This window comes from Felis catus, chromosome B2 (genome assembly GCF_018350175.1).
Source record: "Felis catus isolate Fca126 chromosome B2, F.catus_Fca126_mat1.0, whole genome shotgun sequence".
NCBI lineage: Eukaryota > Metazoa > Chordata > Mammalia > Carnivora > Felidae > Felis > Felis catus.
In genome coordinates this window covers 102,460,353-102,488,261 of record NC_058372.1, presented here as the reverse complement: position 1 = coordinate 102,488,261, position 27,909 = coordinate 102,460,353, and the positions used below count along the sequence as shown (strand labels likewise).

Here is a 27,909-nt window from a genome sequence, read left to right as displayed (position 1 = left end):
TGCTAAATGACATTAAATAGGGTTGATAGTTGCTTCCTGTCCATGCTGAAGTTTGACTGACATGAATATTTAGGGAAGCATTAGAACTGACTTGAAATCCTTTTGGGGGGCACCTCTTCTTGAACTTCTCAAAAAAACAAGATTTTTTGAAAACTAGAGACAATCCTAAAATGCCCTATATTATATCCAGTCTTTTTCCAGTTTCTAATTACCTTTTCTTCAAAATACCTGTTCTACTCACCCCTTTTTCTCCATTCACACCCCTCCCTGGGAGGGAGTCATTACTGCATCATGTCTGGATAAATCAGCATCAGCCTCCTTTCTGGTGTCCTTACTCAAATATTTCCTCCCCTCTCAGTCAGTACTTTCCAGACTGGATCCTTCTTCTATAAAAACAACTTGTAACAAGAAGTTTTTTTTCGATCATTTGTGCTGCTGCTCTGGTTCCTACACTAGCACCTATATACACTCCTATCTGGCTTTTAAAAGATCTGTCATCTAATATACCTTCCATTCAATCTTACTTACGTTCGTCAGTGCAGACCATCTTTACCCCTCCAAATAATGCCCTCCTGCTCACTGCACAAGGCAGGCCTGTTCCTGTTTCCGTATCACTGCTTTTGTTGTACCCTCAGCTAGGATTGTTCAAACCCTGTCGTCATACCTGCCCTAAGTACAATGAATAGACATTGAACGATGGGGACCCCAGGTAAAGAATGAGGGGAAATCCAGATGTACACGATAGGAAAAAAAAAGACACAACAAATACATAAAATAACTCAAAAGACAGTGGACAAGGCAGAGCCAGAAGGTTAGAAAAAGGTAGGCATAACGAGCAATGATGTTATCACTTCCAAGAAGTTAAAACCAATCCCCAAAGCCAAGCCAGGTTGGTGAGCCTGGACAAATGTAAATACCAAGAGTCAAGACAAGCAGAAAGGGGCAGACAAAAAGTATCCAAGAAAACAAAATCCCAGGGGTCAAGAGAACTCACGTGTGAGGGTTTTCTTGGACTTGATAGGGATGGGGTAAGCAAAGAGGGTAAGCCAGATGCATATTCACCTACTTGGTAAGACAATAGCTCGATAAGAGAGGCAGCATTCTGCAAGAGACCCAGCTTCCCATGTACCCATGTACTTCCTATCCAGACAGCTAGATGCATGCGGAGGATCATGGTCTTTAAAGCCAGTCAGTCCTGGATTCAAATCCCTCTCCCATCATTTGTTAGCTGTGTGACCTTGGACAAGTTATTCAGCTTCCTCAAGCCTTAGTTCACTTATCTACAAACTGTGGGTGATCGTACCAATCTTATGGCTTCATAATGATTAGACGTATAAATTAAATGCTTTTAATTTAATTTACATGAAATATATATATTTGAAATACCTGACATCCAGCAAGTGTATACTGGTTCATTTTTATCATTTATTTATTTATTTATTTTTGCCCTCTGCCAAAACCAAAATGGCTACCGAATTGTATCTGCGATCTGCAGGACCTCCTCTAAGCTCTTGCAATCCTTTCAGTCAGCTTCACACATTGTGCCATTTGTCACAGACTACTCTGTGGGTTTGCTAAGTTTCAATTATTTAAGCTAATTTCCCCAATGATATTATGAATTCCTTGAGGAGAAGCTTCCCACTGCTAAGCTCATTATAAAGAGTCAGACAGCAGTTGCTTTTACAGTGCATCTCAAGGCCCCACTTCATTTATTCACTCATTCAACAACTATTTATCGAGCACCCACTATGTGTGATGCACCGTGTGTGATTCACCACTAAGAACAAAGGCTTGGCTTCCTGGAGCGAGGCATGGATTGTATCACCAAAGGAAGAGCCCTATAAATCTTGAAAATGGAAGGACCTATGAGAGGGTCTAGCCCAACTCTGTAATTTTACAAAGGTACAACTGAGGATCAAGGAGAGTACACTTGGCTTTTAAGTTCTTCGCTAACCACTTCTCTGCCTATTCAGTCACTGCAGTTTTGAAAAATAGAGAGAAAACTCCAGGACGGTTTTAACTGAGTTAGACTTTGCAGGTAAATCGTTTTGCCGTCCGCCACGTCGCTGTGTCAATGAGCCCACTCGTCTCAGAACGTTGCCAGCAAATGTGCGTGGCAAAATCTGCGGCATGACCTGCTCGGCTCTACCAGAAAACCGACAAAAGCTCTTCAAGGCAGCTGTGCTCTGCCTTCTTTGCATTGCCCCCATGTGCAAAAAAAAAAAAAAAAAAAAAAAAAAAAAAAAAAAAAAAAAAATCCATCATAGAAACAAAGGCGATTCCGGAAATATGCAGATACTTACTACATTCTCTGCTGGGGAAGGCCAAGGTGGTGGCTTCCTCTAATGGTCAATCTAGACCATTGCTTCTACATTTGAAAAGACGTTAAGCATTTTATGTAGAGAGATGCATTTGAATCAATAATACGGGACTGGCATCACAACATTTGGTGGCTTTAATCAAACTGTTTGTTCAACTCCTTTCAATACTTCAATACTTGATCCACAAACTTATTTCAAGATTAGAATGCCAAGGTGAAGATTAACACCTCTAGTGCAGCAGAGCTAATGAAACACGACTTATTAATCCTACAAGAAAATCTTAATTAGACATTGGAGCACTGCTTATCTCATTGTTAAATACTACCCAATCCCTGAAGAATTGGAAAATAAATAAGGACTGAAATAGAAAGTGGTGCTATAACCAGGCCCCCTGAAATGGAAGCAATACTTATTTTCTCCCACATGGAAAGTATTTGTGACTTGTTTCCCCTAAATAACTCAGTATCAGCATTTGTAACAAAAACTTGACACAAACATTCTTGAAATAGCAAGACACGTGGACACTAGGGAAATAGTAGATTACGATTCAACAGGACTCCACAAAGAAGCTGAGTTTCAGGTGCAGCGATGTTCATCATGTCCAGTTTAATTAGCAAGATGCCTCATTATTTACTTCTTGTTCATTTCGTAGTGTCTTCCTATAAAGAGACACTAAGGTTTCATAGTGTACGTCCACGTGTTTTGGAACTGCTTCATTTTACTTCGTTGGCACTTATTTCAATCTTTCTATCATACCCAAAAGGGAAGTGGGGGCAGGGGAAGAGCAGGGGCTGCACCATCAGGGTACAGTTGACATTTACTCCAGCTTCCCAAACAAAATGGTAGAACACAGCATACCTATAGTAATATGCATGAGTACAAGTTTTCCCATAATATATGATATTCTAAATTTTGTTTTCATGAGTAGGTCCAAGATAAGAATAGAAAGGAAGAAAAGGCAGGAGAGACGGAGGGCGGAGGGGAGGAGGAACCTTGGGGCCATTCATTTACAGCTTTAGAATAAGTCCCCTTGCTGTGATCTAGGTGGGAAACATGTTGTTGGCATTTTACATACAATTACTTACAAAATACGCTCATAAACCAGATTGTCAGATTGTGTCAGTCACATCTAAGCAACAGCAAGCAAATTGTCTTACACAGATGGAAAATGTGTAAGATGCACAGATATCCTTGTGTAAACAACCTCAGCTAAGATCTATTGATTAATTTTGTCCTACTTATCTATTCTGTTTGAAATCAGAGCCCACATTCTTTTCACCTTCTTTTTTGAAAAAGAAAAATCATTAAAGCCTAAGCCCCACAGTTCAAAAGCTGCAAGCTCTCACAAGTCTCCTAATCTTCAGCAAAAGGGAAATTTCACAAGTACAGGGTTCCCAAAAAAATGTCAATAACTATCTCCCCTTCACTGGAGTTTCAGAAATATAGCAGGAGGACCCCGCCCCCAGTATAGTTTGGGGGAGTCAATTTAGCAGTTATTCTGGTTACTATTATATTAGATAAAGCGATTAAGAGAAAGGTTATTTTCTTTCCATTCATACTAAACCCCAGCTGCTGTGTTTTAAAGAGAATATTCTGAAGAATAAGAAATTAACTGGTAAAGCTAAAGTCATGATGTGGACCAACTGCTTCTTTCTGTGTGTGCCTCAAATAATACCTCTTGCCCCAGCTATAGAGGACAGGCATTCTTCTTCATAAGTAATAATGGAAAATAATAGGGGAAGCAGTCAGAACATTTGCAAACGATATAAAAGACACATACACCTCTGTCGCTTCTTAGCTGTGTGATGTTTGATCAGTTTAACTCCTCTGAGTTCCACGTTTCAAAGTGTGGGTGCTAATGACACCTAGTAAGTGCGCTTTGAGAATTTTAGGATATGATATATGTGAGAGGAGTGCTCTGTAAAATACCAAGTCACAAATGCACCAAAGGGATCAGGACAAGAAAGGATGAGGGAAATCAATGAAAACCCACCACTGCTATTTTGAAAATTGCTGAAAGCACATAGTCTCAAGAGCAGTAAGATAAACACCACCCACTCGGAAGGGTCGTCTGAACAGGAAGGGAAGATATCATTTACTTTTCTAAATCCACATATGCCTAGATGCTATGGTCAGAAGACCTGTTAAGTGGCTAATTTAATGGTTGGCTAAGAAGAATGTTTGAAGCAAGGCTCCCTATGGCTTGCCGACTTGCCTTCCCCTCTCTGTGTGGTAGAGTGGAAATCTTGCTACTCTGAATCAGATGTAGAGTCTCGTTTCAGTTCACTAGGTGCACTTACCTTGCATTGTTCATTCATTCATTCGTTAGGCCAATATTTATTGACTCCTAAGTGTCAGGTCCTGCACGGAGCACAAAGGCACCGCAGTCTACCTCACACATGGCTTATATCTAGCAGGGTCTCTCAACTTCTCCAGCTGGAACTCTGTCGTCTGTGAAACAAAGGGAATGGGCGTCATGCTCTCTGCAGTCTCTTCCAGTTGTCATGTGCTGAGTCTTTTTTCTCTGTGGGTTTTCAATTCTTTATTCTTCCCCAAAGAATAAAGAGTCTTCATGGTGATCTTTCCCTCTTCATTAAATTATGAAATAATTTGTGAGTATACACACACATACACATAAACATGTCAGTACATATATACACATATATATGTATATAGACAAAAATCTATCTCCTAAATAAAATTCCCCCATTCGATGTACGCATCACACATTTTTTGAGAGTCACTGAGGAAAGACACTATGCTGTTTGTGGATGCATATATACACAGATAGGCATGTTAAACAGCCCCTGTCCTAAGAGACAAAATATATTCACAAATTATAACATATCAGAATCCTACCTTTAGAAGGAAAAAGAAAAATCTTCAGTTAATAGGACCAGAGAAGGTTTCTCATAGACAGCGGAGCAAATATGAGCCTGGAAGAGGGAATAGAATTTTGGTAAGCAAAATGAAAGAAAAGAATAAGGTATGGGCAGAGGAAAAGAATAAAGATAGGGTTTCTGAAAAAATACTGGCTATGATGGACATTTCACGTGTGAGACAGGAGAGATGAGGCCATATGTAAATCAAAATGCCAAGTTCAGGTGCTAGAACATTATGCCCTTGGCTAGTACTGCCTAAAAGCGTATAATGCAAGCCATATATATATATATATATATATATATATATATATATATATATAGTTTTGAAAACTATATATATATATAGTTTTGAAAACTATATATATATATATATATGTATATATATATATATATATATATAGTTTTGAAACTTCCGTGGCCTCATTAAAAAAGATGAAAAGAATAGATGAAATTAATTTTAGTGACACATTTCCTTTCACCCAGTATAAGCAAAATATCTTCTTAACACATACACAAAATAAAACATTTTTAATGAGATATTTTGTATTCTTTTTATACCATGCCTTTGAAACCCATTGATGTTTAACCCTTTCACCACGTCTCAAGTTGTGTTTATGGCTGCTGACTAGTGACTCATACTGTGCAGTACAGCTTCAGGCTACAGAGAGTTACCGCTGGGTTTTGAGATGGAGGGTGGTTCAGTGAAAGCAATTTCTTTGGCAGCTGAATAAAGTTTTAGGATGTAGGAATGGAGGGAGTAGGTATGCATGTATGTGGAAGACAGGGAGATTGATCTTGTTGAAATTACCTGGGTTTGATGAGACTGTGGTGGTCAACTCACCGATTACACACGGTTGAGAGAAATGTCAAGCCTACACAATCCAACTGAAGCAGAAAGTAACGAGCCATAGGCCAATGCACACAGTTAAAGGAAAAGCAGTATTCCTGATTATCTTGCTTATCTCACTAGACTTGATCCTCAACTTAACAGATGTGGATCAAACATCTAACAATGAACTGTGCCATCTTTGGGGGTCTATATATATATATATATATATATATATATATATATATATACACACACGTATATATAAATACACACACGTGTGTGTATGTGTATATATATATAGACCCCCAAAGATGGCATATATATATGTGTGTGTGTGTGTGTGTGTATATATATATATATATACACACATATATATAAATACACATGCGTGTGTATACATATATATATATATACACCCCCAAAGATGGCATATATATGTGTATATATATATACACACACATATATATAAATACACACGTATGTGTGTGTGTGTGTGTGTGTGTGTGTACACACACACACACACACACACACAGTTGTAAGACAGTAATTTAGAGGGGCGCCTGGGTGGCGCAGTCGGTTGGGCGTCCGACTTCAGCCAGGTCACGATCTCGCGGTCCGTGAGTTCGAGCCCCGCGTCGGGCTCTGGGCTGATGGCTCGGAGCCTGGAGCCTGTTTCCGATTCTGTGTCTCCCTCTCTCTCTGCCCCTCCCCCGTTCATGCTCTGTCTCTCTCTGTCCCAAAAATAAATAAACGTTGAAAAAAAAAAATTTAAGACAGTAATTTAGCAATAACATGGGGAAAGTGGACATTTACACAACAAAGCACAAAAAGTGTTTTTGGATGCTTTGGGAACACAAAAGAGAGAATATACAATTCTGCCTGGAAGAATCTAGAAAAGATTCTTGGGGGAAGTGTCACCTGAGCTGAATATTGAAAGATAAGCACAGTGTCTGCAAGTACAAATAGGAGAGCAGAAGGAAGAGCATGAGAAAAATTAGGAAACTACCTGGCATGTCTTGGAAACAATGAATATTTGCCAAAGTTAGGGTCTGTGTGGGCGTATCACAGGAAATGTAGCTGGAGGGGCACCTGGGTGGCCCAGTCAGGCGCGCATCGAACTCTTGACTTCGGCTCAGGTCATGATCTCATGGTTAGTGGGATCAAGCCCTGCATCAGGCTCCACACTGAGTGAGGAGCCTGCTTGGGATTCCCTCTCCCTGCCTCCCGGTCCCTTCCCTGCTGGTGCCCGCATGCTCTCTCTCTCTCAAAATAAATGAATATTTAAACAAATAAATAATTTTTTAAATGAAGATGGAAAGGTGAAAGAGAAATTGGGGGTGGGGGAAGGTCAACCTCTAGCTAAATGTAGTGTTCACTGTGCTGCAGAGACCTCGAACATCATAGGGGAGAGAAGTCACTTCCAGAGCCCACAGGTGTGTTGGGCAACAAGGCTTTGGCTTGAAAAACAAATGCAAAAGGGGTGGGCTTCGAAGAGAGTCGTATGGAGACAGTAGCTTGCACATTATAACTCCAGAGTACTGACTTGGTGTCAGATGTCATGATCTGCCTTTTCGCTGAAAAGTAGTCGACGCTTCGCTAAATTGACCTTTTCTGGCCAATAGCAAACACAGTCGCATTATCATCTGGGTTCAAAGTTGGAGCATACGAGCTATCATTGTTAGGGGTACAATGTATCTCTTGGAGGTGAGTTTTTGCTATTTGGCAGTGAGAAGAAAGCTTCAGGGGAAAATCGCCACTGCTTTTCTTTTTCTTAAAGCTACAGATGATGGAGAAATATGCCTGTATTCGTTTTCTAATGCTGCATGACAAAAGACTTCCAACACAGTAACATAACACAGCACCCATTTTTTAGCTCACAGGTCTGTAGGTCAGAAGTCCAGGTGGTTCAACTGGATTGTCTGTGGAGCATCTCACAAGGCTGAAATCAAGCCTTGAAGTCAGCCCGACTGGGCTCTTATCTGGAGACGGTGGGGAGGAATGTGCTGCCAAGTTCATTGTGTTGGTTGGCAGAATCTAGTTCCTTGTGGTTGTAGGCATGAGGTCACCTGTTCTTTCTGGCTGCTGGCCAGAAGTCACTCTCAGTTCCTGGGGGCTGCTCTCCAAGTCCTTACATCTTCCAGCTTGCAACAGCATGTTGAATCCTTGTCTTGCTTGCACTCTAAGCTACCAGCTGAAGAGAACTTCCTGCTTTTCAAGAGCTCACCTAATTGCATTAGGCCCACCTAAATGATTTCCTTATCCTGCGGTCAACTGATTAGCAACCGTAATTGCAGTCTGCGAAACATAATCTCAGGAATAACATCGGGGCAAAGGTCATGGGGGACGGGAAAAATCCTTCCCTGCCTACAGTGCCCTTTACCATCTCGTCAGAGTATATTTCAGATGGGTCCATTTTCTTTTCTTTGTAAATTGAAAGAAGCTGTTTGGGCCACTTTACCTGATGAAACAAATAAAATTTCTGTGAATGTCTGTGAAGGGACCGATTTTCTCCTGGCTGGGTGATTAAGTAGGTGGGCTAAAACTGTATGTGAGTTTAAGGGAAAAGGAATAAAATAAAAGACACTTCCATTTCTGACAGGATGGTCAAACAGATACTCTGTATCCCGCTTGCTACTGAAATAACTAAAATGTATGCTGAAATAGCTAAAGGATATGTCTATCCTGTAAGTATATAATTATATCTATACGGCTACTTGAAAGTAAGGAAGGACCAGAGCCCCAGAGTGAGATAAAATTGGGAAACCTGATTGGCGAGTGAGTTCCAAAGTGAGGATTACTCTGAGAATTTCTGCCAAACTCTAGAATCCTTTTTCTTCCACTTTGATGGTTTTGCAGGCTCGGCTGTGAGAAAAATCACAGGAGGTGATCAGTGCAAGGAGTCTAAAGCAAGACAGTCATAAAAATAGTATTCTAGAGGATTGTACTGCCATTGTAAGAATGAATTAGAAGTAAGCCCGAATATTCCACAAGGAAATCAATTTTGGCACAGTGTAAAAGGACAGAACTCCCTGAAGACTGACAATCACAAACCGGTTCTCTCTGGAGTGTGGGGTTCTAGTTCATCCTACATGTGTGGTCCCAAAATCCCCAAGCAGGATCCCAGAGGACCATGCCCTCTGGCAACTGCAGCAGCAAATTTGTAATTCCTTCGGAAAACTCAACCTCAACCCAGGCTTCAAAGAGTACCAAGAAATAAAATTCCTTGGAAGATGAACAACCCAGAATGAGAATCACAGGACAAACAAGGAAATAAGACGTTATGAGTAAAACAACAAACCCAAAGGTCTCAGATAATGAGATTGTCGACACAGAGCATAACATAGCGATGTTTAATGAAATCTACCAAACGCTTGGAAATAAGAGCAGGGAACATGAGACCATAAAAAATAACCAACCCTACTTGAACAATATTAGATTCTAGAAAGTAATGTGCAATCACTGAAATTTAAAATGCAGTGAATGTACTATCCAAAAGATTAGATACAGTGAAGATAGTGAACTGGGAGATAAATCTCAAGAAATGAACTAGGAAAGAAAAAAGAAAACGAAATGAACTAGAATTCTGTCCAAACGCGTAGAAAATATAAAACGTAAGTTAAGAGCTATAGACAATAGAATGAGAAGGTTTAACATAAATCTTATCAAGAGTTTCAGAAGGTAGTAGAAATAACATAAAAGAGGAATACTCAATGTGATAACGATTCCTTTTTTTTTTTCCAAATTTATTGAAATATACGAATTCTGAGAACCAGGAAACCTAGTAAATCCCAATTAGGATAAATGAAAAGGTTTCTTCTACACTAAGACCTACAGTAAAGCTACAGATCACCAAAGTGAAAGCGAAGATCTCAAAAGCAGAGTGAAAAGTTGGTTAAGTGTCCAACTTCGGCTCAGGTCATGATCTCACAGTCATGAGTTCGATCCCCATGTCAGACTCTGTGCTGACAGCTCAGAGCCTGGAGCCTGCGTCTCTCTCTTTCTCTCTGCCTCTTTCCCCACTCATGCTGTCTCTCTCTCCCTCAAAAATAAATAAAAACATTTTTTAAAAAAATTTTAAAAAGAAGAACAGCTTGATTGTCAATTTTGAATCAGCACCAATGGAAACTGAAGACAGCGGTATTAATATATTTAATAGAACCTGCTTCAAGAGAATAACCACCTCCCTTGAATTCTATACCCAGTCTTCCTTGTAAAAATAAGCGTGAAAAAAGATGTTCATATTTAAACACAAAGCCAGTGAATTTTCACCTAAAGACTTTTCCTAAAGGCAATTCTATTTCAAATGAAAGGTAATGATCCAAATGTTTATTGTATAAACAATAACAATAATAAAACTGTCTCTAATTAGTAAGGGGAAAATTCAGGCTAAGATGATAATCAAGCTGAAACTAAAATAATATAACTGTTAAGAGCCCAGGCTTAGAAACAATAAGATTCTTGACTCTGCCACTTGGTCAAGTTTCTTTTTTTTTTTTTATGTTTATTTATTTTTGAGAGAGAGAGAGAGCACAAGTTGGGGAGGGGCAGAGAGAGAGGGAGACACAGAATCTGAAGCAGGCTCCAGGCTCTGAGCTATCAGCACAGGGCCTGACGCAGGGCTCGAACCCACAAACCGTGAGATCATGACCTGAGCCGAAGTCAGTTGCTTAACCAACTAAGCCACCCAGGCGCCCTAGGCAAATTTCTTTAAATGGTAAATGAGTATGACACTAACCAACTTCACAGAGCCATTAAAAGCGATCATGTAGGTTAAGTACTTAACACTTAAATATTAACTTAGGGTGACTGGATACTAAGTGCCCAATATGTAATGTCCACCACTGTTACTCTTAATGATTATCTGAGAGATTTTGAAACTTTTGTGTTGATTTGGTAATCAAAAAATCCATAGGATTCATACAAGTGCTTAGCACGTGACCCATTACCTACCACATGTAGGCACGGACAAAGACTCTCTCCTTGACTAAACTCCAGTCAGGTTCCCTGGAGCCCTCTTGTCATTGAGGCCTCAACCTTAGTCTGTAAGAATTGCAGATACACAGCACTAATGACTTGGTCTACCCTCCACTCCCATCCCCTCCACCACAAACACACACACACACACACACACACACACACACACACACACACACACTAAAGGACTTGCACAAACTCTAGCAAGGCTTCTGGCAGCCTAAGGCCATATGCCTAAGGTGACCCCAGCCCTCCTAAAATTGCCTGCCCGCAACAGCTCGGGGCTGTCAGTGGAATTTACTGTTTATTCCTGCCCAAACCTGCCATGTGCCCATGAACTCCCTCTTAAAGCAGTTACTTTAGAAAACTTAACATTATAAAGACTTTCTCTTGACCCTTTGAGATATACATCTACCACCCACACCTGTCTCCTTAAGGACCCAGAAATGCAGACCTTCAGAGAGCGATAGCTCTCACCCTTGTGCCTCTCAGTCCCTGGGGTGAGTACGCTGGGTGCCTTGTTCCCATTTGCAAAACTACCTCCTGTCCTGAAGATAGAAGCTTGTTTTGCCTCCCGGTAAAAGCACCAATTAACAAACCCAGATGGCTTCGTCAAAGTGACCAACCCCTTCCCACTCCGTAACTTTTCGCTTTCCTGACTCTGCTAGGGCCCTTCCATCCGCACTCCCTCATCCTCCCCTTTAAACTCCCAGTCACCTCTACCAATCAGAGTGGAGCTCAGGTCTATACTGAGGTGTCTCCCCTGCTGCAGTAATAGCACTGAATAAAATCTGTCTTTACCACCGTTAGCTAGTGTCCAATTTTGTTCTTTAACACCACTCCATAAACGCGAGCTTTATGATGACTTCGGAGCACGTGGCCCTGGTGCCTCCCGGTGCTGACTGCTTTACCAGCGCCTGTGTCCTTTTGTTCTGGAGGTGATGACTAGTTCAAGAGCTCTTTACTGAACACTAAACATCCTAAAACCTGTTTTGAAAAAGGACGAATTTTGGAAGAGAACATTTTAGTACTGTATTCTTTTAAACTAAGTTTCAAGTCACTCGTGGGCTCAACAGCTAACAAATCCTTCAGAAATTAGATCATCTTAATGGAGAAAACAGCGAAAAGAAAGAAGTACGACCTCTTTTTCCCTCTGGGAAGAAAAAAATTGAGGAAAATATTTCCGCCTTCGATACGAAATGTCACAACCTGTGTTTTCGGAATGGGAGGAAATTGCACTTCTGGCAGAAGGAAAATGAGATGCAAGAAGGCAGAGTGAGGCAAAAAGTGGATCAGTGGTTGCCTAGGGCTAAGGGGAGAGATGGGGATGCAGGGGAGGTGGGGGCCACTCCAGGACAGTGTTTCTTTCCAGGGTGGGAAACATGTTCTACAATTGACAAGTGGTGGTTGCACAACTCTGAGTTTGCTAAAATCCATTGAATGTATTCTTTTACATGCGTGGGTTGCATGGTATGTGAATTATGTCTCAATAAAGTGGGTACCGGGGCGCCTGGGTGGCTCAGTAGGTTGCACGTCTGACTTCAGCTCAGGTCATTGATCTCACGGTCCGTGAGTTCGATCCCCGCGTCGGGCTCTGTGCTGACAGCTCGGAGCCTGGAGCCTGCTTCGGATTCTGTGTCTCCCTCTCTCTGTCCCTCCCCCACTTGTGCTCTGTCTCTCTCTCTCTCTCTCTCTCAAAAATAAATAAACATTAAAAAAAATTTTTTTAATGTTTAATGTTAAATCAGTATCATTTTCAGTCATTATAAAAGAAATATATAGCTCAGTATTATGGAGATTAAAAGAGAGGAAAAGTCACTGCAGAGAACATTTAATCAGCACTCCAATCAAATAAAAAATAATGATAAAAATACCACCATATTTTAATTTAGTTATGGCACTAAAAGACATTTTATGTACATTATTTCTTTGATCCTCACCAAAAACAAGACATTTGTGAGAAAGGAAATAAGATTTGGAAATTGACTTTCTGTCGGGTACAGAATATTACACTTGATTTTACTGGGTGTGACAAGCAGAACTAATATTACTATAAAATTGACTTTGGCTATACAAGGCAGAGCTTATCCAGTTAACTTGACCTTTTTAACAGCATGAGCCTAAAGTACTGGAATGACCTGCTTGGACGATGTATATTAACTTAAAATACCTGTATACTTGTCACCTCTCCCACTTACACTTTCCTATATAAACACAAGATTAGAGAAGGAAAGATTCTACTTCTAAACTCGCCAACAGGACGATTTATTAAACTCCAACAACCATTTAATGAAGCCAAAAGAAACTTTAGTGGGAAAAACACCCTTCTTCTATAAACATTAGTTACATATAGCAATGAGATACTGAGATTAAGACTAATTGGAATTCTATGCCAAAATAAAATTCAGTTCCCATCTCTTTCCTTAAGACATCATCCTACTAAATGAGACCCCTGAACAGAAGCAGAATTAACTGGCTCCTTTTAAGTTCGATAATTACAAATGCACAATGAGTATCTTCCTGCAGACAGAGAGCCAGAGGACTACTCAAGCTAACACGATAATGGTAGCTGTGTGTGATAAATTATGTATGCATGATATCAAAAGCTGAATGGAGGGGAGAAATGGAGAACCCATTTGAAAATTTGGAATTTGCTCAACGCCACTCCTGCAGTATTTCCCAGGAGCGTAAGTGCTAAGCACAGCGCAGTCATAAGCTCTACGGTTCTGTATAATTTATCAACTTTTTTCCTTTTCATTTCTAACATTGACCCTTCATGGTTAACTGAAGAAACAAAGAGCTAAATAGCTTCCTCAGCCATTTGATAGAGCAATTATGAGCATCCTGACTGATACATTTTCTGCCTAATCTACTAACAAATGGTGTCCATTTTCCTCCTAATCTACACCCTGTCTCCACATTCGACTTGACACGTGCAGAACGCTCCTTTCCATGCCCTTGTTCTTGCGCCCCTCTTCATTTGTTTCTTTGTCATTACAGCTCTCTTATGTGATCATTATAATAGGAGAAAAGCGAATTCTTTATGACAATTTTCCTCAGCTGCCCTTGGTTAATTTTTTTCAAAATGTGATTCCTATGGGTTCTCTGACAGCTGGGCAAATTGAAAGCTCATCAGCAGAATCTTTCTGAAGTGTCTGTATCTTTCCAAAGACATTTCGTGTCTTAGAACGAGAGGATTGGTGTTCACGGTGATCGGCAATGTAATGTGATAGAGCCATCTTGAAGGGGGTCCAACTGTTTAAAACTGGGGGGTGATAAGAAAAATTGAGATTTACCTCAGGCACTAACTTCCCCACGCTGCAATTGTCTTTACTTCCTCAGACATTAATCTGTCATTATAAGAACCCTCATTTAGTGGTCTTCTGGTGGAATCCCTTAGGTTGAGAGAACTTTAGACCCAGAAGGTCTGAACTCATCCCTTGAAAGCCCTTTGTTTCTTGGGTGGAAAAAAAAAAAAAAAAAAGATCTGGGAGGTTAAATGATTTACCCATGATCACGTAGCAGGTGAGTAGCAGGTTAGTTTGAACTTGCCTGGTTTTGGGGTGCCTGGGTGGCTCATTCAGTTAAGCATCCAACTCTTGCTTTTGGCTCACGTCATGATCTCCCGGTTGTGAGATCAAGCCCGGCTTTGGGCTCTCCACTGAGCATGCAGCTTGCTTGGGTTTTCTCTCTCTCCCTCTCATTTTGCTCCTCCCCTGCTCTTCCACATGCCCTCTCTCTCAAAATAAATAAACATTTTAAAAAAAAAAAAGATGTGGCGTAGGGGCGCCTGGGTGGCTCAGTTGGTTAAGCCTCCAACTTCGGCTCAGGTCATGATCCTGTGGTTGGTGAGTTCAAGCCCCACGTCGGGCTCTGTGCTGACAGCTCGGAGCTTGGAGCCTGCTTCAGATTCTGTGTCTCCCTCCCTCTTTCTCTGCTCCTCCCACACTCGTGTTCTGTCTGTCTCTCTCTCTCTCTCAAAAAATAAATAAGCTTTAAAAAAAAAGATGTGGTGTAGATACACAATGGAATATTATCCATAAAAAAAGAATGAATTCTTGCCATGTGCAACATGGATGGATCTGGAGGCTATAACACTAAGTCAGAGAAAGATAAATAGCATATGAGTTCACTCATATGTGGAACTTAAGAAACAAAACAAAGAAACAAAGAGTCAAATAAAAAAAAACCAGCTTCTTAAATATAGAGAGCAGACTGATGGTTACCAGAGGAGAGGTGGGGTAGGGGGAAGTGGGTGAAATAGGTAAAGGGTTTTAAGAGTACACATATCAGGGGTTGCCTGGGTGGCCCAGTCGGTTGGGCATCTGACTTTGGCTCAGGTCATGATCTCGCAGTCCGTGGGTTCAGGCCCCATGTCGGGTTCTGTGCTGACAGCTCGGAGCCTGGAACCTGTTTTGGATTCTGTGTCTCCCTCTCTGCCCCTCCCCTGCTCATCCGTGCGCACTCTCTCTCTTTCTGTCTCTCTCAAAAATAAATAAATATTAAAAAAATTTAAAAAAAAAAGAGTACACTTTTCAGGATGAGCACTGAGAAATGTATGGAATCGTTGAATCACTATATTGTACACCTGTAACTAATATAACACTGTATGTTAATTATACTAGAAATACATACATGTACATATTTTAAAATAAATAATCAATGAAGGACATTATACGTTAGAAATGACCTCACTTCTCCATCAATGCATGAAAAAAACCTAAACGGACTATAAGGGAATAAAAAAAAGTTGTAAGTAATATAGCAACCAAAAAAAAAAAAAAACAGCAGAAGAAAAGAAAAAGAAATGATACAGTGAATATGAAAACCACTTTGTAAAGTATTGAAAACATTACTTTTCTGTAAGAACAGCACCTTTCATTTTCATCATCATTATCATCGCTTACTAATATTTTTCCTTTGTTTTATCAGGTACAAACCATCCCAAATGCCCCTGTTGCCTGCCCCTCCCTGGAAACTCTTTTCCTCTTTTACTTTTTTTCACCTCCCCATCTTCCACTTCAAGTTCAATGGCAGGTCATTTGGGTGGAGTTAAGTGGTTTTGTCTGCTCTCATCAATCAATGAACAAGTATTTATTAAGAGTCTCCCAGGTGAGCATCCAGAGTTCTATGAGTGGCATTGCAATCAAGGGGCCACATTCTTTGGGGTCAGATCATTCTGCATTTAAATTCTCCTTTTGCATTTACCAGCTACATGCCCTTGGGTAAATAATCTGCTCATCTCTCTGCTCTTCGGCTTCCATCAGAAAAAATAAAATAGATAATACTTCACAGTGCCGTTGTATAACATGAGATGATAAATGTGGGAGAAAGTAACAGAGAGCATATGCTCAATAAATGTAGTTCCCGTCCACTTCATAAGGCTGTTACTAAATGAGCTAATGCTCAGGAGACAGGTATGCTTTCCTTGGAATAATTCTGCTCTGTGAGTTTGGTTGTTTTTAATGAACTTCGCTGCTATTGTTTCTGTTACTGTTTTTACTGCTACCGGGGGCTTGTGGTAACCATGTCTACAAGCTTTTGAGCAGCGCTTGAACATATCTTTATTATTATTATTTCTGAGTTCCCTTACTTCTTTGTTTCAGCTTGGGAATCATTTCTTTTCTTTGCTTAGTGCTGCTTTGAAGAAACAGCCAGATGTCTATACAATTTGTCGTTTCTGGCCGTGTACTCTGTTCTTTAGCTACTCTGCTTTGTTCAGCTAAGATACCGTGTCTATTAAAGCTTTAGTAGTCTGGAGAAACTATAATTGTGCCGTTCTTGGCACACCAAATGAAAAACACTGAGAGATTAAAAACTGGAGATGAAGGGGGCCTTCTGTGTCACTATAGGTCTTTAACCTTTTTCTATACATAAAAAGAAATAATAAACCTTAAAAAAAATTTTATGTACCTTGCCTATTACCAGTATGACTGCTGTGATGTAAGATTTTTAAAATATCCATTAAAGTTGGCATAGCCAAAATAAGGAACTTTGGATCATTTAATCTTCTTCCCAGTTTAATACTGTTTTTAGTAAAACTTAGATGGTGTGGCTTCTCTTTGGTTTGAATCCTCAGACCAAGAACAACAACTCCCAGCTTTTAAGACTCAGGCAGACCCTGAAGCACTTCATGATGGAAACCAAAGAGGCATCTCGAATGTTAAATTCACCAAGTACCTTTGGTTCCCTGAGCAGGGTTGATTCAGGGGATGCTAGGGTACTGTCTCTTAGTTTATATATAGTCTGAGACTGATTACAGAACAAAATGCGATTTCACTTCCCGTGTCCTGGGACACTTATTCAGAACTACTGATTTGGCTTCCGCATTTCTCAAAAATTCCAAGAGATTTCAGCCTAACACAGTAAGTGTTCATTTTCTGTCTCTCTTTTTGGTAATTCTTTGCTTTGCCATCTTGCTTTGAGGAGAGAATATAGTGTTACCATTCTCATATTTCACAGTAATTTCCATTGAAAGTTATTTATATTAGAAATAGGCTTACATTTTCCACAATCCAATTATACTATTAATGAGAACTGCACTAATTGCATTCTCTTCTTCCTTAAAATGCATTGTAAGAACAACTACATCAATCTCCCGAAGGTATTTGTTAGGCTTCATTTTTGTCAAGTGCCCAGACATTCATTAAGTTCTATCCCGCGTTATCTTACCGAAGGCTCATGTCATCACAACCCCGTGAGATAGACATCATTATCTTCATCGTACAGATGAGGATGCCCAAACCCAGAGAGTTTCAGTTATCAAACTAAACCAAAGTGTTACTCGGGGGTCTTTGACTCCCAATCCAGTGGTCTTTGCGCTGCATCATGGATGACTCATTCATATTAGCTGAGCGCTCGAATAAAAATTTTAGTTCTCCTCGGCACCCTAGTAGACTTGAGGGCGTGTAATGGGCCTGCCACAAGTAGAGGAGGCAGTGTAAACAAATGTGTCAAGAATGAGGTTTCCCAAAGAGAGAGAAACCCCCAGGGGGTCTATTTAAGGCATCTCAGACATAAGCTGCACTGGCCGGAACAGCGTATCCCACAGAGCAAGACCTCCATGGTAACACCTGGACTTATCATAAAAGGACAGTCTATAGGTAGAGTATTGGAGCCTTTGAGAATGAAAGATCCTCAGTGGCGGTAGAAAAAACTGTGGCTCCTACTCAGTCTGGTCTCATAACCAACTGTTTACCAGATGGCACGTGCATGGCAGTTGAGAGCTTGAGAGCTTCGTTGTGGCATTCTCCTGAATCTTGGGCTAATTCCTCGGCGGCCTCCATTATTCCTCAGTCCTTTTCTTTCCTGCCTGCCAACCTTGAGCAGAGTGCAGCCGTGAGGTAGCTCCACAGCCTTACTCCCCCTACACGCAAATGTCTCTCCCGTGTCAGCTCTAAGCCCAGCAGTTACCCTCTGTTCCCATACTTACCGACACGATGGGCCTGACCCACTCCTCCTCACTAATGGGCAGTATATTGGGATTTCCTCCTCCAAAATCCGCATCCACCAGGATCACCCTCCGCGGCCTGAGAGTCTGGGAGGAAATGTAGGAAAGCCATTCCAGGCCAGTGAGGAAGCTGACAAAAGCAGAGAGATGAGAGCGAAGAGGGATGAGAGGCAGCAAGGACGCTGGCCTGAAGGGCACAGAGGCTGCTGCTGGGAAGTGATAATAATACGGACGGAAGCTGAGTCTCCAAGCTGGAGCCTCGGAAGGAGGGGCCCGCCCGTTCAAGAAGAGATTGGACTGGGTCAGCAAATAACCAAAAACGGGAGGGCTGAATAACTTGGGTGAGGAAGAATAACCAGACTATATGGACCATAGGAAATGCGCAAGGAGAATATCCCCAGCTGTTAAGAAATAAGGGAGGCATCCTGTGCCTCAGAAGGCAAAGCAGGAAGAAATTAAGGAGAGAGTTTTCGAAACTTCGTATCTGAAGAGGAAAACAAGACAGTAAAAAATGACTAAGTTTTGTGTGTCATTCACTCCACTGTAAAACACACACACACACACACACACACACACACACACACACACACGATGCAAGATTAATTCAGACCCATTAAAATGGAATCTCTGAAGGTGGTAGCAGGTGTGCATTTCCTAAAGTTCCTGCAAGCTCCCGATAGAGAACCCCCAGCCTAGAGAGCAAAGCAGATAGATTCTGGGCTCAGCGCCTTTTCTTCTTGTACGTCAGTGAGCAGGTCTAGCCCACTGCTGTACTCAGATAGGGTTTATCTGAGAATTTCCTGAACTACCTCTTTCCCTTCTCTTCCCCATCTTACCTACACACAAGGAAAGATGTTCGAAGTGGTAACCACAGGCTCATCGAGTCCCTGCAAAGACCCTTCTTACTGCCTCCTCTCTGCTTTTGTCCTCAGCCCTTTCTCTCCCCACCCTCAGCTCCTGTGTCCATCCAGGCCAGCCTTCCTTCGCTTCTCAAACTGGCCAAGCATTTTTCCTCCGCACTATTGTCGTGCGTGCTGGTTCCTCTGCCCTTGCCCTGTCCTCCTTGCTTCTCATCCTCAGGTGTCAGGCCAACTGTCACTTCTTCAGCAAAGACTGAATAGGTTCCTCCTGTTATTCTCTCTCAGTGGATCCTGTTCCTTTGGTATTACCGTCTGTGAATATATGTGAACCCTACGTTTGCTAGTCAATATCTCTCTTCTCCACTAGACCATAGACTCCCATGTTGCCCACTATCTCTTTAGCACCTGGTACACAATATAGCACGTAGGACATGTTCCATAAATATTTATTCACTGTGTGTTGGATGAATATGGCTCTTATCTCCCTCTTTTGGGATTCCTTCCTCCAGCCTCCTCACCAGATCATGCACTACATTCCACAGACAAGGCATGCGTGGGGGAGGGGTAGAGCGAGGGAGACACAGAATCTGGAGAGGCTCCAGGCTCTGACCGATCGGCACACAGCCTGACGTGGGGGTTGAACTCACAGACTGCGAGATCATGACCTGAGCCAAAGTCGGTCGCTCAACCAACTGAGCCACCCAGGTGCCCCTCTTCCCCCTAGTTTAGTATTTGCTCTTATAACATGGGCCAGGAAAAGGAAGACAAGTTTTGGGAAATACCTGTTATATCATGAACATAGTTAAGGTTGGTATGGGATCTTTTCTTCATGAAGCATCACTTCCCATACAGCCTGTACTCCCACCCCCCCAAGGCTTTGTGACAATCCACAGAGCCTATTAGAGATGACTGCTGATGAGTCCCCTTCTATCCCTTGTCTCTCAGGCTGCAGAAGTCCTGAAGGTTGATGGAGGGCCATGCTATTCAAACAGCAGGCGTGGCTGAGACAGAAGCTCCTGGTGCTGGGAAGCCTTGCCGTTGGGAGTCTCCTGTATCTAGTCGCCAGAGTTGGGAGCTTGGATAGGTAGGTAATTAAACACATACTCATGCCCATGTGACTTCAAATGTCTCTTGATTTACACTTCCCTAGGACATAATCTTAAATCCATCCATTTGTTTTCCTCTCTCAAAATTCCCAAGAAACACGCTTTTCTGCAGTATTGATTTTGATTTATTGAGCCTTTGAAAAAAAGAGATCCAAGTTGCTCAAGCCAAGGTGTTCGTCAAGATCCATTTGTATTCTGTGTGTGTTGACATTTGTTTTCAGAGAAGGGATAAAGCAGTAAAAATGTCATTTACGAGAGCTCAGTGTGGTCTGTGTGCATCTGGTTGTTGACCTCTAGCCATAGCAAAATGGCGATGTTGTATTTATTTATCTTCATTTTGAAATTTATGAGTGAGCAATTAGTGTGCTACCACAAGAGTTAAGATTATGTATGAGCCTGTAAAGTAGCTCATCAAGTTTGGAATCCATTGCCTTGGAAAGATGGCTGTAGGCTTGGGGAGTTTTAACCATGTTAATTAGGTCTGGTTTCAAGGAGCTGAAAGTGTCAAATGAGGAGGCTGTCGCTCAGAGTAATTGCCCAGAAAACAATGGAAAATCCATGAAGAGGAAATTTACAGAGGTAGCATTTTGGCTGTAAATAAGCAAACAGTTGAGAGGTGATACTAGTCTAACAGAAGTCCCAGCAATATCAGCTGGCTTGACATTGAGTGGCTCTGGACTGTCCCACATTTGGTATGATTGGAAAGGACAGAGAATTTCTGGAACGCAAAGTTTCCTTCTTTGCCCTTTAAAATCAAGTCTTGCACCGCAAAGACTGAGGAATTCAATTCCCATTTTTCATGAAAATGCGGCCACACTTAAAACTACCTTCCTTACAGTTCTCCTTTTCTATTCTCTAGAGCTTATCAATTGGTTATTTAACAAGTAATGTTGCAGTGGTTTTTATTTTCCTTCAGCCAGTGTCACTTTGGGTAAAGTGAACCCCTCTGATGCTTTTCAATTCAAAATTCCTAAGCAAACTTCCCACCCAGTGGTTTGGTGACTATGAGAAACGGTAGTATCCAGGCTTATCACTGACTTCGAGTAGTTTTCTAAAGTAGTACTTAGTTATTAGTGAAAAGCTTGGAGGTGGGCACCATTGTCCTAGGTCCCTACTGGAATTTTTATGTCCAGGTCTTTCAATACCTTTAGTTAGCTTCCAATCATTTTCCTTTTATTGAGTAATTGATCTAATGATCATTAACATATTAGTTACTTAGTTGATGACTTTTTCGTTTTTAACTTGGTCTCTAGTCTCCAATGGGGTAGCATTTACAAGGAATTGAACTGTTTGGTGGGCTTTCCCGAAACCTCTCATTTGAGAGTTTGAACAGATGATGCCTAAAATTGACACGCACTTACTTAGGCCTATCCTTTAGTAACTGAGGACCCTGCTCTTTGGGAGGGAGGCTGAGCTCCAATACTTCTGCTCCTCCTGGTCCTAAGATTCCATGTTTTTCCCATGTCTGAGGCCCATGCACAGAACCTACTCTTCAGGAAAGGGAAATAATATATTGTCTCCTATTGTGAGGCAGGAAGTCAAAAAAGCAACTGTTCTGCAGGGTATGAGCTCCCAAGGTGGAAGATAGAAAGAGGACAGGAGGAAAGAAGGAAAATGGCCCTGTTTCAGCCTCTCAGCCAGAGTTCCGCAAGAGAATTAAGTCCTTACAGAAAAGGCGTGGACTATCTCTTCATTTCTCCCAAGGAAGGCACAAGCCTCATTTTGGATGCGCAGGCGAGAAGTCCATCCATTACATTCAATGGATGCCTTAGGGAATTAGGGTTTAATATTGGACCAGAACCCAAGATGAGCTAAAAGATGAATTTGCAATATCCCAGTCAATGTGACAATAAAAAATATCGTTGTATGTGTTGCTACTTTCATATCTTCCATTTAGAACTCTAGCGTATTAATCCTATTAACGAATCTATAAACACAAAATTCACGCTTCCCTAAAATATGTAATGTAGCACACCCCATTATTTTTGTCATAGTCCATATTTTCACGTTTTCCACAATGAGCGTGGGTTGTTTCTAAAATCAGAAAAAACAAACATCACAAATAATATGTGAGTGTAAGTTTCCATACGCATTATGACAGATGTTTGAACAGACAGGCCAAACCCTTTTCCCTCAATTCTTCGGAATGTGTTGGTGAAGTTTTTCTCTTCTCCCTTTAATTATAAACATCAGAGAAGATAAGAACGGTATAATAGGGTCTCTGGGGAAAAGCAAGAGACAGCCTCATTGCCACAGAGAGGGGAACATAGACTCCAAATAATTAGGGTAACTAGAAGCTTCAGTTGGAGGATCGGCTTAACAGCCGTCCTGACTAATACTATACCCTTTAACAAGAAGGCTAAAATGCCTTCTCAGATAAACTCAGGGATGTTATAATGAGTTTCAGCTAGATTCCAGACTGTTACCCAAAAGGAAACTCAATTTGCCACCCATATTTATTGGCCATGCCAAATCAAGCCGTGACTCTAGTCCGGTATCATTAGGATCGTTACCACAGCTTTCTCTCTGTAAAAAGCAGTGGTGGTTGTTCATTATTTAGGGCAACGTTGAAGTGGAAATCCTCCCTTCTGGTTCCATCCATTGCATTCCTTCCTTCACGAGCTTGAGCGCTATAATTTACATGGGTTTGGCAGTGAGGATGGGAGGCTTCCTGCCCTGCCAAAGTCTTGTTGATTTCTGGTCCAGGGCGGGGAGGGGCGAGGGGGTAGGTGATAGATAGCAGTTGCTGATGGCATGGGGTTTGTTCCTACATTTGGCAAAGCAGAAACATAATCTTGACCCCTTTAGATAGAAAGAGAAAGAGAAGCAGAAGAAATATAGTTCTTGTCTAGCTGTCCCCAAGGCCAAGGGCAGAAATTCTCATAGAATGAAAAAGCTCAGCAAATGCCAGGATTGGATTTTTGCAGGTTGATGATACAAATAGCCACGGGCAGAGCCTGGGACCTCTATCCAGATTACATCTCAGGGATTTTTAAGAGCCACGTGAACGCTGCTGAGCTGCAAGAAAATAATACCACATGAAACCCAAAAGACTCGGCTTCCTAGCCACCCTTCCGCCTCGCAGCTGAAGATTATAATCTCCTGCCTCTCACGTTTTCTAAATGATGCTAACTCGTGGGCTGTGAAAAGGCTATTAGTATGGCTGGTGTCGCTTGTCTGTCCTGTACTGTGAACATAAGTACACGCTGTAGTCAATTAAGTGCTTGGTGAATAAAAATTTTAAGGAGCACTAATAAAAATAATCCCATCAATTATGTGTGCTCCATTTAATACAGGGTTGCTTAAAATAAAGTTTCCCAAACATATGTTCATTATGGATTGCAGCGGGCTGGGAACCAGTAGTGTTATTTATGCATTTGAAGTCCTACTCTGACTAGGGAAGCAGAAAAGTGACAAGTTAGTTACAATGAGCTTCTAAGAGCCTCTTTCTGTTGCTTTCAGGGTACAACCCATTTGCCCCATCGAAGGACGATTCGGAGCCCGCAGCCAGGCCGAATTCCCTCTCCGCGCCCTGCAGTTTAAGCGGGGCCTGCTGCACGAGTTCCGGAAGGGCAATACTTCCAAGGAGCAAGTTCGCCTTCATGACCTGGTCCAGCAGCTCCCCAAGGCCATTATCATTGGGGTGAGGAAAGGAGGCACAAGGGCCCTGCTTGAGATGCTGAACCTCCATCCAGCGGTGGTCAAAGCCTCTCAAGAAATCCACTTCTTTGACAATGATGAGAATTATGCCAAGGGAATTGAGTGGTATAGGAAAAAGATGCCTTTTTCCTACCCGCAGCAAATCACAATTGAAAAGAGCCCAGCATATTTTATCACGGAGGAGGTTCCGGAAAGGATTTACAAAATGAACTCATCCATCAAGTTGTTGATCATTGTCAGGGAGCCAACCACAAGAGCTATTTCTGACTACACTCAGGTGCTAGAGGGGAAGGAGAGGAAGAATAAAACTTACTACAAGTTTGAGAAGCTGGCAATAGACCCAAATACCTGCGAAGTGAACACGAAATACAAGGCGGTAAGAACCAGCATCTACACCAAACATCTGGAAAGGTGGTTAAAATACTTTCCGATTGAGCAATTTCACATTGTGGACGGAGATCGCCTCATCACGGAACCTCTGCCAGAACTTCAGCTTGTGGAGAAGTTCCTAAATCTTCCCCCGAGGATAAGTCAATACAATTTATATTTCAATGCTACCAGAGGGTTTTACTGCTTGCGATTTAACATTATCTTTAATAAGTGCCTGGCGGGCAGCAAGGGACGCATTCATCCAGAGGTGGACCCCTCTGTCATTACCAAATTGCGCAAATTTTTTCACCCTTTCAATCAAAAATTTTACCAGATCACTGGGAGGACATTGAACTGGCCCTAAAATAATAAGTCATATAACACTATGTGTTGTGGCTGGAGACTCACAATGTCTCCCCTAGATTAAAAATATGCACTTTTCTTAGACACAGCTATCCGAGGCATTTTTCCATGTATACTTGTACATACGCAGTGTGTGACCAAATATAAGATCAATTCTTTTTCTATTGAAAATTGACAAAAAACAAACAAACAAACAAACAAAACAACAGTTTGCCGTCTGAGTAGTTGCATCTTTTAAGCTATTGACGAAAAGAAAAGATGGTGGTATTGGGGGAAAGTGACTTCAGCTATCCTCAAAGAGTTAGTCTTCCTTTGAGTCAGAATTTGCCGCCCGCCATTTTCATAGATTTAAGCCAAAAGATTATGTGTGAAAACGCACCAATGGCTGTGAAGCTTCAGGAGGTACTCAGTTATGCATTCTTTTCTAAGGGAAAGCTGGCCCTTTAATTCAGAGACTGAATTGGTGCCGTGAAAACAGAAAATACTATTTTCTTATTATTTCAAAGAATGTCTTGTCTCCTAAACTTGACACTGTTCCAAAGTTCCTGTGGTGATTTTGCACTATTGTTTTCTCGTAGAGACCATGGTGTCTGTCACACGTGGCATGTCAATCACACATTTGAAAGTTAAGTCCTTTCACTTCCGTGTCCTACGTCCACAAAGAGAAATGTCATGTACATACTGTATATGGTTGTAAATACTGGTTTCACACTAAGTAATTCTATTTTGTAAACTGAATATGGCTATTTAATTTATTGTGAAAATTAAATTTATTGTGGTATTTAAAAATGGAATGGATTAAAATTACTCTATGTGCAACCTTTTTATTCCCCCCCCTCATTTTGTTTTACGTGCCCCCTGCTGGCTCCCCAAATCAAGGCTGTTTGTGTGTACGCGAACAGGCTTGGAAAGATGCGCTGCTCAGTTAGATTTCTGTACCCTTGTGAAATGCTTTTATGGAGCGGGGTTGAGGATCTTAAAGAAAACATCTCAGCCATCTGGAAATCTAGTAATACAGCCACCTCAAAGATAGTAGCCGCTACTCCTGCTGCAACTTTGTAACAATTAATTTACTTGCAATTTTACCACTGTGCCGGGAGAGAGACAGAAATACTTTAACGTAATCAAGGCATAGAAGAATCACAATTTCATTTGAACCTCTAATCAGAGTCAGACCAGTAGAGAAATTAAATAAAATAAGATCAGAAAACTTGTGTGGCCTCTGTACTGAAAGCTGCTGATGCTTCAAAAATGAATACAAACTCCCCCCCCCCAAAAAAGGAATACAAACTCTCAGAACTCCCTCTTTGAGATGAAAATATATCAGTCTCCTCAGAAAGGATCAAATGCGTACTGTTGCTCTTACTAACATAAACATATGGCTCATATTTCCAGCCAGAGAAATTAATGCTAAATTGGGTGCTTGCTAACATCAGATACACTGTACCATGCTTAAATATAATTCAGAAAACCATGGAAAGAGGTATCAACCACAAGAACAAAAAGAGGGATTTTTCACGATCATAGCTGCTCATCCGGTAGAAAATGTTTAGGGGAATTATACTCCACATCACGTTGAGAGTGCCTAGAGAAATCAGCAAATTACCATGGGTTCCCTTTGGATTGTAATAAGCGTTGATTTTCTCCATGAGTTGTTTATTCTGTCCAGTGATTTGATGGTGAACTTGCCTAAATAAATAGCCCTTTCCCTTCTGGTGTTGGTATATATTGCTTCTCAAGCTACAGCCTTAGTAACCATCTCTACTGGTTCAATTAGCAATGATGCCATTCTCTCAGCATGGGATGGACGTGACTCCAGCCCACGCTGACAGGCCAGCTTCCCACTCACTGCGCAGCGACTCTGGAGAGCGTCTCGGGTCTCAATTCCAATCCCTTCTCCCTTAAGCCGTGAATGAAATCAAACATACGGAATGTAGCATTTGATTTCCTTGAGCCTCAACTCTCAACGAACCATCAGAGTAAACTCCGAATGATACGTTCAAGGTCATAATTACATGCTATCATTAATTCTATTGTAACTCTTTCTAGAATACTGCAGCTAATACAGTTTTATACCAGAACTATCAAAGTATATCCCAGTGGAACAGTGATGTTTCAAAATCTTAGCCGAGGTATTCCACCAATAAAATTGAAAAACGGCAATCTTGGGGTAACTGAGTGGCTCAGCTGGTTAAGGGTCTGACTCTTAGTTTCAGCTCAGGCCATGGTCTCACGGTTTGTGGGTTTGAGCCCAAATAAATAAATAAACTTTAAAAAAAGTTAAGAGAAAAACAGCAATTTTTTCCTAGATAAACAGAGGAATTTTTTTTTAAATAATGAATAGAAATTTATCAGTGATAATTTTTTTATTAAAATGTTTTTAATGTTTATTTTTGAGGGAGAGAGAGTGTACAAGCAGGGGAGGGGCAGAGGGAGAGGGAGACACAGAATCTGAAGCAGGCTCCAGGCTCCAAGCTGTCAGCACAGAGTCCGACGCGGGGCTGGAACTCACAAACCGTGACATCATGACCTGAGTCAAAGTCGGACGCTTAACTGAGCCACCCAGGAGTCCCCCAAGTTTTTCTTAATTTTTGCTAATGCCACCAATAATATATATTAGAGTTTATTCTGAGATTCTATTTGGCTTATACTGACTTTTCTAATTTGTTATTTTTGGCTCCATAAGCCATCGTTTCTTCTTCACTCTCAGCAAAAAAAAGTTCTGTGATTTCCAATTGTTTCGCTTTCTAAGTAACTTTGAGAATTGTTTTCAACCTTGGAGCCTCCCCGCAGAGACCTAAAGCAGGAGGCCTGGCCTGGGAAGATGTTTTGGAGGTGGGTTTCATTTCCCTGAAAGAAAGAAAAAAAACAGCCACAGCCACTGCTGGTTGAGCAACATAGAAGTAAAAATCCTCTAACTTCATCGCATACTTCCGCTGGAGGCTTTAAACCTCCTTGTTTAGGAAAATGTTTCCTGTTGTCATCAAACAGGCAACAGATCTCTAGAGAAATCCTCTAGATTTACGTTAGCTCCACCAGGGTTCTCTCTAATAAGTTACTCCTTTTACATCGTGAAATCTTTGCATTCCTCCTGG

At 41.3% G+C, this 27,909-nt stretch overlaps 1 protein-coding gene across 3 annotated transcripts in view; it reads left to right on the top strand.

Annotated features, from left to right (window-relative positions):
* Positions 1-25,633, top strand: part of HS3ST5 (heparan sulfate-glucosamine 3-sulfotransferase 5) — a 153,642-nt gene extending 128,009 nt beyond the window's left edge. For all 3 annotated transcript variants that reach the window (XM_019831102.3, XM_003986477.6, XM_045057928.1), the window contains exons 3-4: positions 20,262-20,400; positions 23,885-25,633. In XM_019831102.3, the coding sequence (XP_019686661.1) occupies positions 20,294-20,400; positions 23,885-24,815 (1,038 nt within the window). In that variant the 5' untranslated portion in view covers positions 20,262-20,293 and the 3' untranslated portion in view covers positions 24,816-25,633. The remainder of the gene's footprint in view (positions 1-20,261; positions 20,401-23,884) is intronic.
* Positions 25,634-27,909: the final 2,276 nt, after the last annotated feature.